This window comes from Melanotaenia boesemani, chromosome 13 (genome assembly GCF_017639745.1).
Source record: "Melanotaenia boesemani isolate fMelBoe1 chromosome 13, fMelBoe1.pri, whole genome shotgun sequence".
Taxonomy (NCBI): Eukaryota; Metazoa; Chordata; class Actinopteri; order Atheriniformes; family Melanotaeniidae; genus Melanotaenia; species Melanotaenia boesemani.
In genome coordinates, this window is record NC_055694.1 from 21,687,244 (window position 1) to 21,703,136 (window position 15,893).

Here is a 15,893-nt window from a genome sequence, read left to right on the forward strand (position 1 = left end):
AGCAAAATAGTGTAAATTAAACAATTAAAGTGTACATAATGTTTTCAGGGAGGGATATACAACATTCAATATTTATATAATATGTCTCTTTTCTCTATTTTTTTTAACTAATCAAAATGTACTTTAATCTGATAGCATATGGTAAAAAAAAAACTATTTTCAAATGGCACTATGAATAATTTAATCAGTCTGTCAAAAGGAAAATATCTTTTTTTCCCTATTTTCTGATCATTTAAATGATGTCTGAAGTAATTTGTGACTACATTCCAACAGATGAAGCAGACAGTAGATAATCATCCTGGTGATATCTTTTGTGTCATTCTAGGTAAAATATGTAGTGTGATTCAGGCATCATGTCTGCTGACGCTTGTCTGCTAACTGCAGTGCGTCATACTAGAGTCACAATTACTACTGTCAAACTACATGGCAATTACTGTCTCTATCAAATAGGGGCTTTAACAAATGAATTGAGTACACACTCAAAATGCTGAAAATTTCAACACAGTTCTGTGGAATTGTGTTCTGCCACGCATTCTTAAAATAAGTTTATATGTATCCTTTGAACAGGCTATGTTATGCTGGCGGATGTATCATATGAGAGTCAGTTGAGATGATAGATCTACATAGAACTACAGACTCTGAGGCAACAACATGAAATAGTTATAACAGTAATAATATTAATAACAATAGTAATAATAATAACAATAATAAAACACATTTAGATAAAAAGGAAAAAAAATGGGTACAAGTCTTTAAAATGCTGACACAAAGCTTATGTTACTTCAGGTCAGAAAGGTAAAAGATGAAAGAATAAAAACTGCAGAAGTGAGATAGAGCCCTAATAGCTACTCTAAACACTGGGTTAAAAAATGGCACACTGAATAATTGTGAATGAACAAAGCTTTATATGTCCCATTTCATGAATATCTCTATTTAAGATTACCAAACTTTTATCATTGGTAAACATTATGGAAGGTTTTCATAATTTATGCTTACCACATGCTCATATGAGCATAACCCCAATGTAGGGCAGAAAGTAGGCTGAAGTAGTTATGCACATGTGTGCCTAATGTATGCATTTAAATTAAGAAAAGGGCCTATTGAGCAGAGCCTTATGATCTATAGTCACTACGACACATGCAGAAGCAAATTGTTCAACTATTAAGCAGAAGTGAGGCATGATATATGGACCGTAAACATGAATATAACACAATCTCAGGTGATAAGTATTTTGTATGACCTACAGTTTCTCACATACTTGTGGTTTCCTCTAATAAATGACTCAGTAGTGGTGTATTAGATTATTTACATTTTATCTATTTGACAACAATCAAAAAACCTGCTAACACAAGCTAACATTGGCTGCTGAGAATTTGTGTTCAGCAAACGTAACACTGGTGATGTCTCAAAAGAGTGCTACTACACCACTTTGTCTTGAAAAGCAAAACGTTTTGCATCCACAGTAAGTATTTGAGACCATCAAAGCTTTAGTGCTGTGCTCACAGTTGCTTTGCTCTTTGTTAATGTACAGGCTAATATAGAAGACAAGGAGGTTTTCTATAAAAGAGATCCTGTGAGTTTGGATGCTGAGCTGCATTTTTTTTCCCAGAAGTAAAAAGAACAAGAAAACATCTAAATGAAAACCCTTTTGGTTGTGTGGAGCCCCTGTATGGGAGTAGTTGTTCCTAGGATGTAGTTCACGTCTTAAAAAAAAAAAAAGAAGAAAAAAAAAAAGAAAGTGACCACAGGTACTCCACAGCACCTCAGAACGTTGCCTGAGCTACTGGATCTACTGGAGTCTTTAATCTGTCCTCAGTGCATTCACAACTATATTTAGCATTGTCCCCTTGTGATCCAATCAGCCGGGACCTATGTTAGCGCAATGTCTGAACAGGGCCTAAAATTCTGGACATACCTCTGCAGACCACTTCTCACAGCTCCCACAGATCTATGTTTTCAAGTGATGCTGCCACTTGGGGCAGCAATCAGAAATATGTAGAACAATCTGAGCTGTGGGGTGCTCTTGGTTATGTTAGTGTTGTTATTGATACTTCAGTTTTGCTCTGCCATGGAAATTTCAGAATATAAAGTGAACGAAAATCCCCTTTGGGATAAAGTTAAATTGAGTATTATATAATGAAGAATGTTTTGAACAGCTGTGGTCTGTGTTTCACTGCTATTTGACGTTTTTGGGGCTCCATTATATTTGTTATGAAAGTGGCTGTTTACCCTAGCTGCCCCCTCCTAGTTCAAGTTAACTTTCAGCCAGTCAGCATTCAACCATCAACTCTCAGGGCTATTTGTTAAGTTTTTGGAGGACTGCGTGTCTCGCCTATGCAGAAGTTGAGAGCAAAGCAGACAGATAAACAAACATGCTCTATCCTGTCATCAAACCACACTTCTGCCATAACACTTACAAAAATCCTCTATACTGCAACGACTCCCTTTCCTGCATCTGTTTGCCTTTCTCTTTCCCTTTATGAACAATACTGCCTGCTTTTTCATTTGCTGTATTAGTTGAGCACCTTTTTTTTTTATTCTTTGCTAGCATTTCCAAGAAAAAGAAACGTCAGCTTAACTCTAAGCGAGTATCTTCCTCTTCCATGTCATCACCTTTTATGTTCATTGTTATCCTTTTGCTCCGTAGCTATCATTTCAATCCATGCCTCCCAACATTCAGCTACCCTCTCACTCCCCACGGAGTTCCTCATTTATTAAACTCAATACAACTTATTTCCACCAAAAATATCCATTCTTCCTCCTCTCTATTTGCCCCATATGTGACTCACTCCCTTTCCCAGTATTTCAATCCCAGTATGGCACTGTACAAAACTTAAGCCCTCAAAAGGAAGTAGCTCGGCCGGTTATAACTGCACTAGTGTTAACCCTTTCCATGCAAACACATGGTTTGCTGATGTCACTTAACCCCTTTAAGACTAGCTATGTTTACATCAGAGTTTCAATCCCTCTTTAAATCAGAATAAAAATTAAATCCTCTTTAAAAAGATTAAAAATGACCTTGTAAACACCTAATTCCGAATTAAAATGACCATTCCAAATTAAACTTAAATCTGCAGTAAATGGCTGGTTTACTCCTCGATCATGTATATGTTCATTTTGCTTTAAATTAATCCGGTCAGACTGTGTGTGCTTGTTCCCTTGTCCTGTCGCGATGACACACATATGGTACTCGATCTGCTTTTTACTCCTTCTAAAGTGAAGTGGTATGCTAGTGTCAAGCTGCTGCTTCAAAAATGGTTCTTATTATTTGGTCTTCCATTATGTAGCCAAAAAGAAAAGAAGCAGGAACTGTCAACTTTCAGTTGACGTAAATACGTCACTTCTATCCCCTATCCAGAACCCTTCCCAACCCCCAGTTCTAAAGCGTAACTGAATTAAGGTGAATAAACATGTTTTCCATGTAAACCTCAATTTGGAATTACTATTTTCATGTGAACGCAAAAGGAGTATACTTTAATTCAGAGTTTTTTTAATTTTGAATAATTAATTCTGATTAAAAAAACATCATGTAAGCGTAGCCATGCTTTACATGTTTATCACCACTAAGCGATCTGCTTAGTGGTGATAAAACCATAAATTGAACAATTATAAATAGTCAGACTTGGTACTTATAAAGGGTGATAATTTTCTTTTTTGGGAAAAGATTGAAGGTGTACCAAACCAAAAATATTCTTAGGTAAAAAAATAAACAAAAAAAAACAAACAAAAACAGTATATCTTCGTTTAAGGAACAGTATTGGATTAAGTAAACATTTCAGAGCAGCAAAACATGTACATTAATCAGTTTAATTAACTTTACACTAACACCTCAACATAGACAACTTACAGTAGTTTTCTTGTAGCCAGTGATTTCTAAACGTACCCTTCAGTAAACCATTTGCACTTCAATTACAGTATCTTGAAAGATACTGTGACAGGATTACTCAAGTGATCCAAACAATATTTCAACAAAAACAAAAAACAAAAACAGTTTATTGTCAACACATTCTCAATATGGCTGCTACCAGTTATGCTTTAGTATCATCAGTAGTTTCAAATATGCAAATGCATATTTTGCCAGAGGTTTTTTCAGAGTATTTCAGAATGACCATGAGAAAGTGTTTATTTAAGGTCTGTGGAAAGCCCCCTACCCCCAACCCTGCTAGGGTTAATACTTTCCTATTCCCATTAAGTTCCAAGGGCCTGGCAGCTGGTACAGTCAAACAAGAAGTTACTATCCCACATTGTGACATACTGATCAATATTATTCTAAAAGTGATTCAACTACAGGTATACTGACAAGCTATGCTGCATGAAAGAAAGACTGGCCAGATTTTAGTGTTAACTTAATCCACTCAGGTTAATTCCTGGCCTGACCTTTCCCTCTTTCTTGCAAGGTCACCGTTCATTGACTGCTGCTATATATCAGTTTGCTTCTGATTACTGAAACAATAATACTTCTGAAATAATCAATGGTTTTCTTGCTATAGATCAGTTATATGGTTACCACATGTAATTATATTGTGAAACAAACTCCCACATTTCTTAATCTCTTCAAAACTAATTTTACAACAGTAGCAGCTATGACTTCTGGCAAAGGGAGAAACTATTTGCAAGGACTAAATTGTTTCTGGTTGATTTTCCCACAGTTTCCCCCCCTTAAGGGAGAAATGGGTAATTTCTTTTCAGTGACAAGCTCCCTCCCTAAAATTTTGTGGTGGAAACATATTTGTTGGGAAACTTACAAGCAGTGGCCACTAGTGATAAATACTTTATGCTGACATCAAAGTTGCTGTACAGTGTAATGTGAACTGGTAGCACTGCTAGGAGATGAGAACAGTTGCAAGTTAATTGGCTATGTGTATTCATCAACCACCATAAAGCCATTTAAAAGGTGCTTGTAAATTCAGCCCTATATATACACACTGCATGAATCTTTACCAACTCTGTTTAAGAACTGTTCTCACAGTCTTCATGTCACTGATAAGGGTAACAGACTGTAAGAATAAAAACCTGCAGAACCAGAAGACTTTTCTTTCATCTTCAGAATGTGACCCTGCGGGTTGTATATCAGAAAAACCATCTTCTTGGCCTATCGGTTAGCAGTTCACAAAACAAGCTGCACCAGGTTTATGAAACAAATACTGTGACACAATGACTGCTTTACATTTTCTAACCTCAGGCCATTGTTTCATGAAAATGTATTTTATGTTCACACAAAGAACCCACAAGCAGTGTCCAAAATTAACACAGAGGCACCAAAAGTGGGTATAGCTTCCATTTGGCAAGTAAATCCCAGAATGCTGGCTGCCACAATATTGGGTGGAAAAATCAAAGTAGTGTGGTTAGTTTTTCTAAAATGTGCTTACTTGAATAATCTAAACCTCATACTGGTAAGTTTTCTGAACTGAGGGCCAACTTCAAATATGATCTACTTTGGAATGTGAAAAGAGATTTTTGGTGTGAGGCCTAACTTCTGCTGAAGAGATTTAATTTCAAAAACATGCTACAGCCCCAACTTCATCACATTAAGACAACACTTGTAAATATGCTTGCAGCTATCAATCCTTTTCTTTCCTTCTCTTACTTTGAGAAAGTTATCCATGTTTCTTTTAGTAAAGACCGGTTATTGTAATAACCTGTACTCAGGTGTGCATCAGTCCCTTCTGTCTCGATTTCTCAAGGTGGATTATAAGTATAAGAACAAAAAGGCACCTTATTATTGCCTTAAACAGGGTGGCTATGTTTTCTTACATATTGCCAAAAGCTGGTAAGATATCTAAAGCAAATCCGGCAAGAAATCTGGCACCTAACCTAACCAACCATTTTTCCCATTCTAAAATTATAATAACTGCTGGTCATCTGTGAACGACAATGTTAATCTGTTGAGAGTGTTGAGTGTTATTCTTAACAGGTAAGGCCAAAAAGGGCAACATATAAAATTTGGCTCTTGTAAAAGGAATTTGTAATCAAATGTCTACCGTAACCCAGAAGCAATAAGCAATAATTGCAAAAGAAATTTAACACAATTTACAAATTTTCCTTAAGAGTCAGTGAACTAATTCACTACTCAACAGAAAAAAAACCTCTTTCATGACATCGGTCTGTTCAACTTGAATCATAATAAGGAAAGTAGTTTCTGTAAAGCAAAAGGAGGTCAATTTTTAACCAATCTCTTTTGCATGATTTGTCCAGTCAAATAAAAACATTGGTCCAAATATCAGCTTTGCCTTCAGGTTTAGATGAAAAATGTCTGAGAGACTGAATAAGCTATTGTGGTTATTATTCTGTAAAGCTTTTTTCTTAATAAACTATTGTGCCCTTATTTCTACAAATAGAAATTAGGTCAACCAATAATGGTGTGATTCATTGATGCATTTCTAATAATTTATGAACAACAATGGAGCTCAACAGCACAGAATGAGCCAAATCTAGCAATACTTTTTAAAAGGGAGAAGTCATAGCTTGTTTTAGTGTGAGTATAGTGTTTGGTAACAATACCAATAGTACAGGTGAATCAACATATGCAGAGAATTTTGATCCTGTCTTACAAAGAGGCTGAGACTGTTGAAAAATTAAGCAGTGTAAAGCAAAACTGAACAGTCTATGGTTAGTATTTAACGTCTGCTCTAACCCACTAGCTTTTCAGTAAGTTTCTTCTTGCCATTCATGTTATCCTTCTTTCTGTGTGATTCCTTCCCTTGTTAATTCCCTTTCTTACCATGCCTGAGACATTCAGCTAAACCGCCCTAATAACCCCTTATCTATAAGCCAGCTAGTCTAATGAGATTGGGCCTGTACATCGAGACAAACACATCCTGAGCAAGGGAGACAGGGCCATCGTGACAAAGAGTGGGTTGAAAAGCAGCAAGAGGGCACTTAGATGTTGTACATGGATGAAGAATAAAGCAACCAACAATGTACAAGAGTGTGACAGAAAAAAAGAGAAGACATGTTCTGTAACCGTGACCATTAAACCATAATCATACAACCTAACAATAGTGGACCAATAAAATGTGTCCATGTGATTCTTACAAACTTTTTCTTTTCAAGTGTTTGACTGAAAATACTAAAAATAAATGTTACAAAACCCATTAGCCCTGAAACCTTGGTCAGTTTACCCTTATCTCACATTTCTAGGTCAAGAAACACAAACAACTGGTGATGGCCACTTCATCTATTCTAAAAGCCACGACATAAAGTAAGCTAGTTGTAAGCTGTTAGCTGGACTAGTGACTGAAAACATTCCTGTGTTTTCTGTCCCCTCCAATATGCCTTTTCCCCCTTGTAAAAATGTTAGAGTATATTTCTAGTCTTAATAGTCATATACAATATATACTGGGATTCAATACAAGCTAGCTGAAATATTCAGTTTTAAGTCCATGTCACACATAGTGTGTCACAGACACTTTTATTTAAAGACTGTAATTCAATTAAAACCTTTTAAGGTTTCCTTCTCCTGCTCAGCAAAGAATGTTTGTGCAAATAAATATATGTAAACAAAACAGGGAAACAAGAAATGTGTCATCTGGATATATGTTTTAACTGTATTCAAAACATGGAAAGATTAGGATCTTTGTGAATATGTCCTATGTGCTAATGTGGACTTTTCCTGTTCTTTACTTACTTTAGTTTTACACCTTTACAAAGGAAATTGTGTCAAATGTCTGATTTCATACATTTTCATTATTGGGCTTCACTGGTATACCGTGAAGCCCAAAAAACATTTTTTCTTTTACACCACTAAGACCAGCACAGCCACCCAGCATGGATTTATCTGTGCAAGTTAACCAAACCCTTCTGCACAACCAGACTGGATGTCACTTGGCTTTTGTGCCCCGATGCTGCTATCAGTTATGCAAATAAATAAATGTTACAGACATTTAAATGTCAGACTGGATTGGGGGGGAGTGATAGGAAAACAGAAAATATTGAAAGTGCTATTGAACAAGAGTGCAGTCTGGAGTGAGAAATATTCTGACAGCTGTCTTGTAAATGGGTCCAGTGTGGGTATAATGATAGAGAAGATCATTAAGAAGACCAGTATCATACACTGGTCTGCTGTCTAAAAGAGTTTCAGATGACAAGGATCAAGATGACAAATTTGCATATGTGCATCCATGAACAAAACCTGAAGGGAAAACGTGTGTTGAAAGAAGAGGAAACAGCAGAACTCCCACTATGAAGAGCAGAGAATTTCACCTACTAAAATCCTCTGATCTCCCACCATTTCCTCATTTTTTTCTGTAGTACCAATAAAGATGGCTCGGAGACAAAGAATGAGGAAGTACTAAAGTTCAAATGATGTGTATCAGTAAATTGTGCAAACCACAATGTACCAGTCTTCTCGTGCTAGTGCCTTATCAGTGGTCTCTGTTCACATGGTTAAGTCCTCATTTTTGTTTCATCCACTGTATGTATATGTATATATATATATATTTATATATACACACATTCACGACAATGTGTAGTTGTCAGGCTACAGCTTAGCTACTGCATGTGATAACTTACTATATTATAGGAAGGGGAAAATTCAAGGGAGAACCATAAAATTTAGATTACTGTTTTGCAAAGACTCAGTTTTCCCTTCACAGTTAAACAACATAAACATTAAAAGTGTAGCCATTTCAACACGTAAGATTCATAAAGAAAGAGAAAAAGACAGGTACTAAGCCAGACATAAGCAGTATGAGCCGTCTGAATTCTTTTTCCACGTAGTCCTGTCAGTCTGCCAGTCCAACTGGTCTCAGCATTAGATTTGCCCAGAAGCTAAAAGCCCATTGGACACGCACTCCTTCATACCAATAGGGTCACCTGTTGCACAGCATTACAGCAAAACCAGCCACATTTAAACAAATACTGGCAGATAAAATTATGCAGTGACACACATGTGCATCAAAAATGTAATCACTTTAACAACTGTACACGCATGCCTGCACATACAAATCTCCTAGGAGGATAACAACATGGACATCTAAGGTTTAATTATTTCACTAATTATCAGCCTCCATATGAACTCAGCATGTGGTTAATTTATCTTATAAAACTGGAAATAAGACACAAAGCTAAAATTAGTCCAGCAAATTGACGGATTTAAAACAGAAGTAGCAGAAATAATAAGCAAAAACAAGAGACACAAAACTTCAACCAATTAATTATGATCAATCTGTGCTACACGAGATTGCAAAGTCATTCGTTTACAGTATAACAACAGTTTACAAGGAGAAACTACATCCGTTACTGGTTGTTTTTTAGAGATTCTGTATTCTGCTGATTAAATTCACTTACAGAAGATTTGCAGTCCAAAATGAACACCAGGAAATTTTGCTCATACTAATCCAAGAGGACTTCTGTGACAGACAGGAAACATACTGACTTTTGGTAATGTTATTAGTTTTCAAAAGTTCTGCTTTTAAAATACTGTTGTTTATATATCAAACAACATACTTTGGAAGAATTTTTTAAAATAATGACTAATGCTTTTTAGGAAGAAAATACTGCAAGATGTTTACAGGAATTTGGAAGTAAAGCTCCAAAGTTTCTTGTTAAAGTCGGCTAATTTTCCCATTACTCTGTGGAAAAACAGCTCTAGAAGAATAGAAGCCACACGTAATGTCCTTTCTGTATACAGGTTAAAGTTTGTCAAGTTTCATAGAGTGTGAGCATTAGCTGTTTTTTTCTGAGCCTTGTTACTCCCTTATTCACTTTTCAAATACAATCACCATTTTTCTGTTATCCTTTCATGTTTAGTTAATTTATATTATTATCCCTGAGACATAACTGTTCATTCATATTATTGTGAATAGTCACACTCCTTACAATCAAAGGCCTCCATTCATTCTTTTTTGTTTCTTTTATTGAACACACACTAGCGAAGTGACATGACACAGGCCTGCTCAAAGGAAAAAAGGCACATGCACATTTAAGAAAGATGGAAAGATGACACATTTGATCTGAATCCAACAAGTTACTCTTCTTTAAATTCCACAGACAGCAGGTGATCTTGATATCTAGAGTTTTCAGTTTTTTTAGTACCACTACATTTGTTCCTAGATTCCTTAGCAGACATCATGCTACATGCCTAAGTCAAAAGTACAACAAGACTGAAAACACATTCTTACAGATATGTAGATAACTCCAATATACTAACTCCAAAATATCACTTTTAAAAGCCGGACGGCCTCATCACAGAGAGGGTTACTTTTGACATCATCAACCTCGTCACAACTGATTGAGGTTCCACAGTTTGTATGAAAAATCCACTACTGTGGATTTAAGCAACAAGACTTTGAGAAACAAAGCATTTAAAATATGATGTCATGCTGTTAGGAACACACTGTACTAACCATGGAAACATAAACCCAGCTTTGTAGTTAATTTACATATTTGGCCTTTAGCTGGCACTTTTATACACAATGATTTCCTGCTTGTAACTGTAAGCAGCCTAATAAAAGTAAACTAAAAAGTGTCTTTGTTTTTTTTTTTTTTTTTTTTTTTTTTAAGTAAGTAATTGTGAAATAGTGAAGCACAGCTTCAAGGCCTTTACTGTTTGAAACAAATTCCTAATTTAACCAACCAATATCTCCAATGGAAAGTGGTTCAATCATGTTTCACTTTAAAGTTTCACAACAGTCATACTTCAGATACTTAACACTGCAAATGCATCAATGACCTACTTACATCTCAACATATGATAAAAATGGATTAATGTCACCTTTTCTCTAAAGGAAAGCAATGGCTTCCGAACTTTTAACAGTGCAGGACTTCAAGAGTTTGCTCCATCACAAAATTCTCTACATTAAATAACTACAGGATTTAAATTAGCGTGTTTATCGTGTTAACAGTCCCTTCCAAAGATTTGAAAATGCAGAAAAGATGCGATGATATCAATCAGAGAACTTAAGTAGAATGCAGCTAGGGATATCTTCATTACAGAACAGAGAACCCATCAAACTGTAAGACTGAATTGATTTCTTTTTTTGTTTTGTTTCATATAGAGCTGCAAAATCTTTATTTTCTCATTATTGTCTGTAGATTGCCCAATGTTGAAAGGGTTGAATCAATACTGGTGTACAGACAAATGTCACCTGTGGGAATACTGTAACTAAACATCAGTGCTTGCTTTGTAAATTTAAAAACAGATATTTCTAAGTTTAAGATGCTATTTTTGTGTCTTCTGCAGAAGCCTTCCACTCTTTACACCTATAGGCTACAACAGTTTTGGCAAGAGCACATGATTTCTTTCATTATACAGGCCTGTGTTGTTCCCACCAAAAGGAAATGCCCCCTGGGGAGCAGCATGCACATGCCTGGTTGGATAATTAAATGTCATGGAAGTCATGTGTGTAACCTCCAGCATCACTGCAACTGGACTGCATTCAGAACTATAAGAAATAAGTGTACTTTAATGATTAGGAAGCCCAAATCTGAGTTTTATTTAAAGTCACTTACAGACAACCTAAATAACCCTTGAAAGACATTGATAACAAAAAGTCTGCGGGTCCAGATAATCTGGATCCCTTCCTGTTAAAAGTGTCAGCTGATATTATTGCAGAGCCCATTACTCATATTTTCAATCTGAGTCTTATTTCCAACTCCATTCCTAAATGTTGGAAATCAGCATATGTCTTCCCTTTACATAAAGGCAGAGACCCATCAGAGTTGAATAATTATCGTCCAATATCAAAACTTTTAGCTCTGCCTAAGATCCTTGAATCACTAGTAAACTCACAGTTAAAACAATTCTTAATTACCAATAACATTTTAAATAATCTCCAGTCAGGCTTTAGAAGTGGCCATAGCACTGTCACTACTGCTACAATTGTGACAAACGATATTATCGGGGCCTTAGACAGAAAACAACACTGTGCTGCATTATTTATTGATCTTTCTAAGGCATTTGATTCGGCTGATCATGATTTGTTACTAAACAAATTACAATCAATTGGTTTAAGTTCGAAAGCTGTTGCATGGTTCCAGAATTATCGCTTAGATCGTTCTCAGTGTGTTTATGCTGAAGGTTATACATCTGAATCTCTAGAGATAAACAAAGGTGTCCCTCAAGGATCAATCTTGGGTCCCATTTTGTTTTCAATCTTTATAAATGATTTAGATAAAGACTTTCAAGCAAAACTACATCTATATGCTGATGATAGTGATTTACACCCAAGCTTCCACCACTGCAGGAGCAGTACATGAACTTCAGGCTGCATTTCAGGCATTGCAAAATACATTGTTGAGTCTAAAATTGGTTTTAAACACACAGAAAACAAAGTTTATGGTCTTCTGAAAAACTCGATCACAGCTACTTGACAATTGTCATATCTCGTCTTTAGATGGACAATCCATAGAGAGAGTATCTTCATACAAGTAGTTGGGGATATGGATTGATGATGACCTCTCCTTCAATGTACATATTACAACTTTAGTCAAAAAGCTTAAAGTAAAACTTGGCTTTTATTTTAGAAGCAAACTTTGCTTTACTTTTAGTGCAAAAAAGAAACTTGTGGAAGCTACTTTTCTGTCTGTGATTAATTATGGTGATATACTGTACATGCATGCTGCATCCTCAATCTTACGTCATGTTGATTCAGTGTACCATGCCTCACTACGATTCATTACAAACTCCAAGTCCCTCACTCACCACTGCATTCTTTATGATTTAGTTGGTTGGACATCTCTCAAAATTCGTAGACAACAGCATTGGTATATTTTCATTTATAAAGCAATACTTGGCAAACTTCCGCTATACCTCTGTAACCTCCTCTGTTTGCTCTAATACCTATCAGTTACGCCCCTCAAAGTGGATGTTTTTATGACTATGTACTTGTTGTCTTACTATGAAAATGTAAATTATTATAATATGTATTATGCATTTACTTTGTGCTTTGGCTGCTACCTTGGCCAGGTCTCTCTTGAAAAAGAGATTTTCAATCTCAATGGGACCTCCTGGTTAAATAAAGGCTTTTAAAAAAAAAAAAAAAAAAAGCTTCTCCTTAAAGCACAACTATATCACCTCTGTCCTTTATTGCCCCATTGGATGAGGTGTGGAAAAGACTCAAATGATAGTTAATCTGGATGTCCTAGGGAGGAACTGGCTCATAGCGTCATCAGGTTGGAATTTGAACTGGTGTGCAATAAAGTCAGAACACAACTGTTCACTTTCACAAGCATATGAATCCATTAACAGATACAAGCTACAACATATGCATGCATGCACATGCACATACAGCCTGTCAGCTGAGTTAACAGCTGTATGACAACAGCCAAACTCCAGTTGTGTGAGCATAGAAACAGATTATTTAATCCTCCTTTTACCATAAACCAGCTTTTACCACTCAATGAGATTGGCTACCATCGCTTTCAGGAACGAAAAGATTTCCACAGGAGACAGGATAGATGTGGTTAACCTACCAATGAAACAGACTTACAAGGAGAATGAGAAATCTAGTCTTGAAAACAGGTGTAATGGAGGTGATATTTCACACAGATGCTTCAGTTTCTGCAAGTGATTTGACAAGATAAGAAACTGTAAGCCACTGTTACACTTCTGTAGCATTTAGACTGCCCATTTTTTCTTAACTTGCAAATCTGTCAATTTTAGAAGCACCCACAACAGATCACTTGATCAGCACTCTGAGAAAATGCAAACTTCGATCATTTACAACGTAACACAATATGTACTCTAGGCCGCACTGCTCAAACACAAGCGAGCAATGCAAGAGACATGATATCACTGCTACTGAGACTGTTGTATAGTGAGGCACTTTCAGCGCCCTATTAAACTGGATTACAGACGTGCACACAGACAACTTAGAAAACCTCAGAGATGTATTGTGGGGGTTAAAGCAAAAAGGTATCCCGAGCCTGAATTTGGGGGGTGGGGGGGGGGGTGTTGTCTAGACACAAGAAATACATAAATAAATGGGACTTGTATGCATTAGACAGCGAATCTGAGAAATAATGTTCCAGTGGATTGACCCTTTTTGTATATCAGAAATTAATTTCCTCGACATCAGGCTGCATCTCTGAATATTTCTTCCATCCACACTCAGAGCTGAAATATAAAATAAACAGCCTGATGTTATTTACCTTATTTAAATGACGGCATGTCATTTCAGGCTGTACATAGTCGCAAACTCACAATTCTCCTCCTCCCCATTGTGCAAAGACAGGTGAGCACACTCCTACCAGCGGAAAGACGAGGAACATGTTACCGAAAATATGTGGTATAAATAACAGGTAATAAGGCTCCACAAGCTTACCCTCCACCCCACCAACAAAACTGAGGAACCAACGTTTACGGCTACAGTAATAAACAACATCTCTGTTCCATCGTATCTAAAGAGCTGATAGCATAGATCTAAACTGCAGCTGGATCTCAAACACATATCTTCCAAGGCCCTGCTCAAATTCTGATTGGTTAGTAATGCGTTTGAGAGCAAAACAGCAAAGCAGGTAGATGAACTTAATGTGACAATAGTGCACACATCAATTTATTAAATTGTCTATCTTATTTTTTAATATATATATTGATTTCTGTCGCAAAAACTCTGCACGCCGGAGATCCAGCATAGTGCCAGAATACTTCAAGTCCTGTGTATTGCTGTTTCTCTATATGAAGAGGTATTCTGTGCATAAATTTAATGAATCGAGTTCTAGGACAAGTCCACACAGGCAACAATTATTCAAGATGTCCTCAAATACTGCTCGTTTATGACATACACCTCATGCGAACCCTACCAGACTCTCTCTAATGAACACATTAAGTATAACAACTGTATAACAATTGCAGTTGAATATCAAAGCTTATACGCTTCAGGAAATTTTAAGTTTAGATATATACAAATGTTTTCAAGGAAACATTTTTAAAACATAATAACTCTAGTATCTATTAAGTTACATAGAATATAGCTCTATTTCTGGCTCCTGGAAGGATCATTTCAACTTACAGTGTATATATTATTCAAACCAATCAAAAAAAAGTACAAATAGTCACTGCATAATTTTAAACTCTTTTTTTTTTTCCACTTTCTGAGAAACTGGACCTTTTAAAGACTTAAGATTTGATGGTTAAAATTAATACATAAAAATGCCATGTGCAACCCTTACAGGCACATAGATAACGAGAACAAGGAAGACCAAGATTAGATGAGTCGCAGACAAGGACTGCCTTCTGAGACTGTTAGCTCAGAGACTTGGTATTAAACTATGGCATGCATCACATACTATAATCTCTTTCTCAGAAGGAGATGACAAAGATTCTGACCGAGAATACAAGCTTCATATTTTCACTCTCTTCTCTCATTGAAAGCTCTCACAAAGACTAACTCATATACAGTCTCCTTCATTGTGTAACATTTCTCTCACACAAACCTTTTCAACACAATAGCTGACAATCTTGACAACAAAACATCAACCTACGCTCAAAGTCAGAGTCGTCATCTTCATCATCCTCTCCATTGGACTCCGTTTGCATCGGCTCCCCGTCAAACATCACCCCCTTCCCAGCCTTGCCACCTGTGCTGGAGCCATCCTGACTTCTGGAGTCTCGCAAACGGGTGAAGTATTGTACTGCAAAATCCACCAGGTCTGACGGCCTTTGTCGTAACACCTCCACAGTGTAGCCCTGCAGCAGTTCTGTCAGCCCCACCGGTATCTCAATACTCATGGCTGTGTGGCTCGGTGGCAGCGTTTATCTACAGAGAGAAGGAGAAAATTAATCAGAATTTATACTGGTACACAATCACGAGTACTAGCATGTAATGTAGTTTTAACACACTTAATGACTGTGAATGTCCAATAGGTGATGGCTGTGAATGTTCAATAGTGATGACAGCTCTGAATGACAACTGGGATGTACTTTGAGGGATTTCAAAAGTTGCAAGTTCATA

General features: G+C 36.5%; 1 protein-coding gene across 1 annotated transcript in view; it reads right to left on the bottom strand.

Moving 5' to 3' along the window:
- Nucleotides 1-15,893, bottom strand: part of prkar2aa (protein kinase, cAMP-dependent, regulatory, type II, alpha A) — a 47,160-nt gene that overhangs the window by 29,909 nt on the left and 1,358 nt on the right. The window contains exon 2 of the mRNA XM_042004933.1: nucleotides 15,424-15,698. Within this exon, the coding sequence (XP_041860867.1) occupies nucleotides 15,424-15,670 (247 nt within the window). The 5' untranslated portion in view covers nucleotides 15,671-15,698. The remainder of the gene's footprint in view (nucleotides 1-15,423; nucleotides 15,699-15,893) is intronic.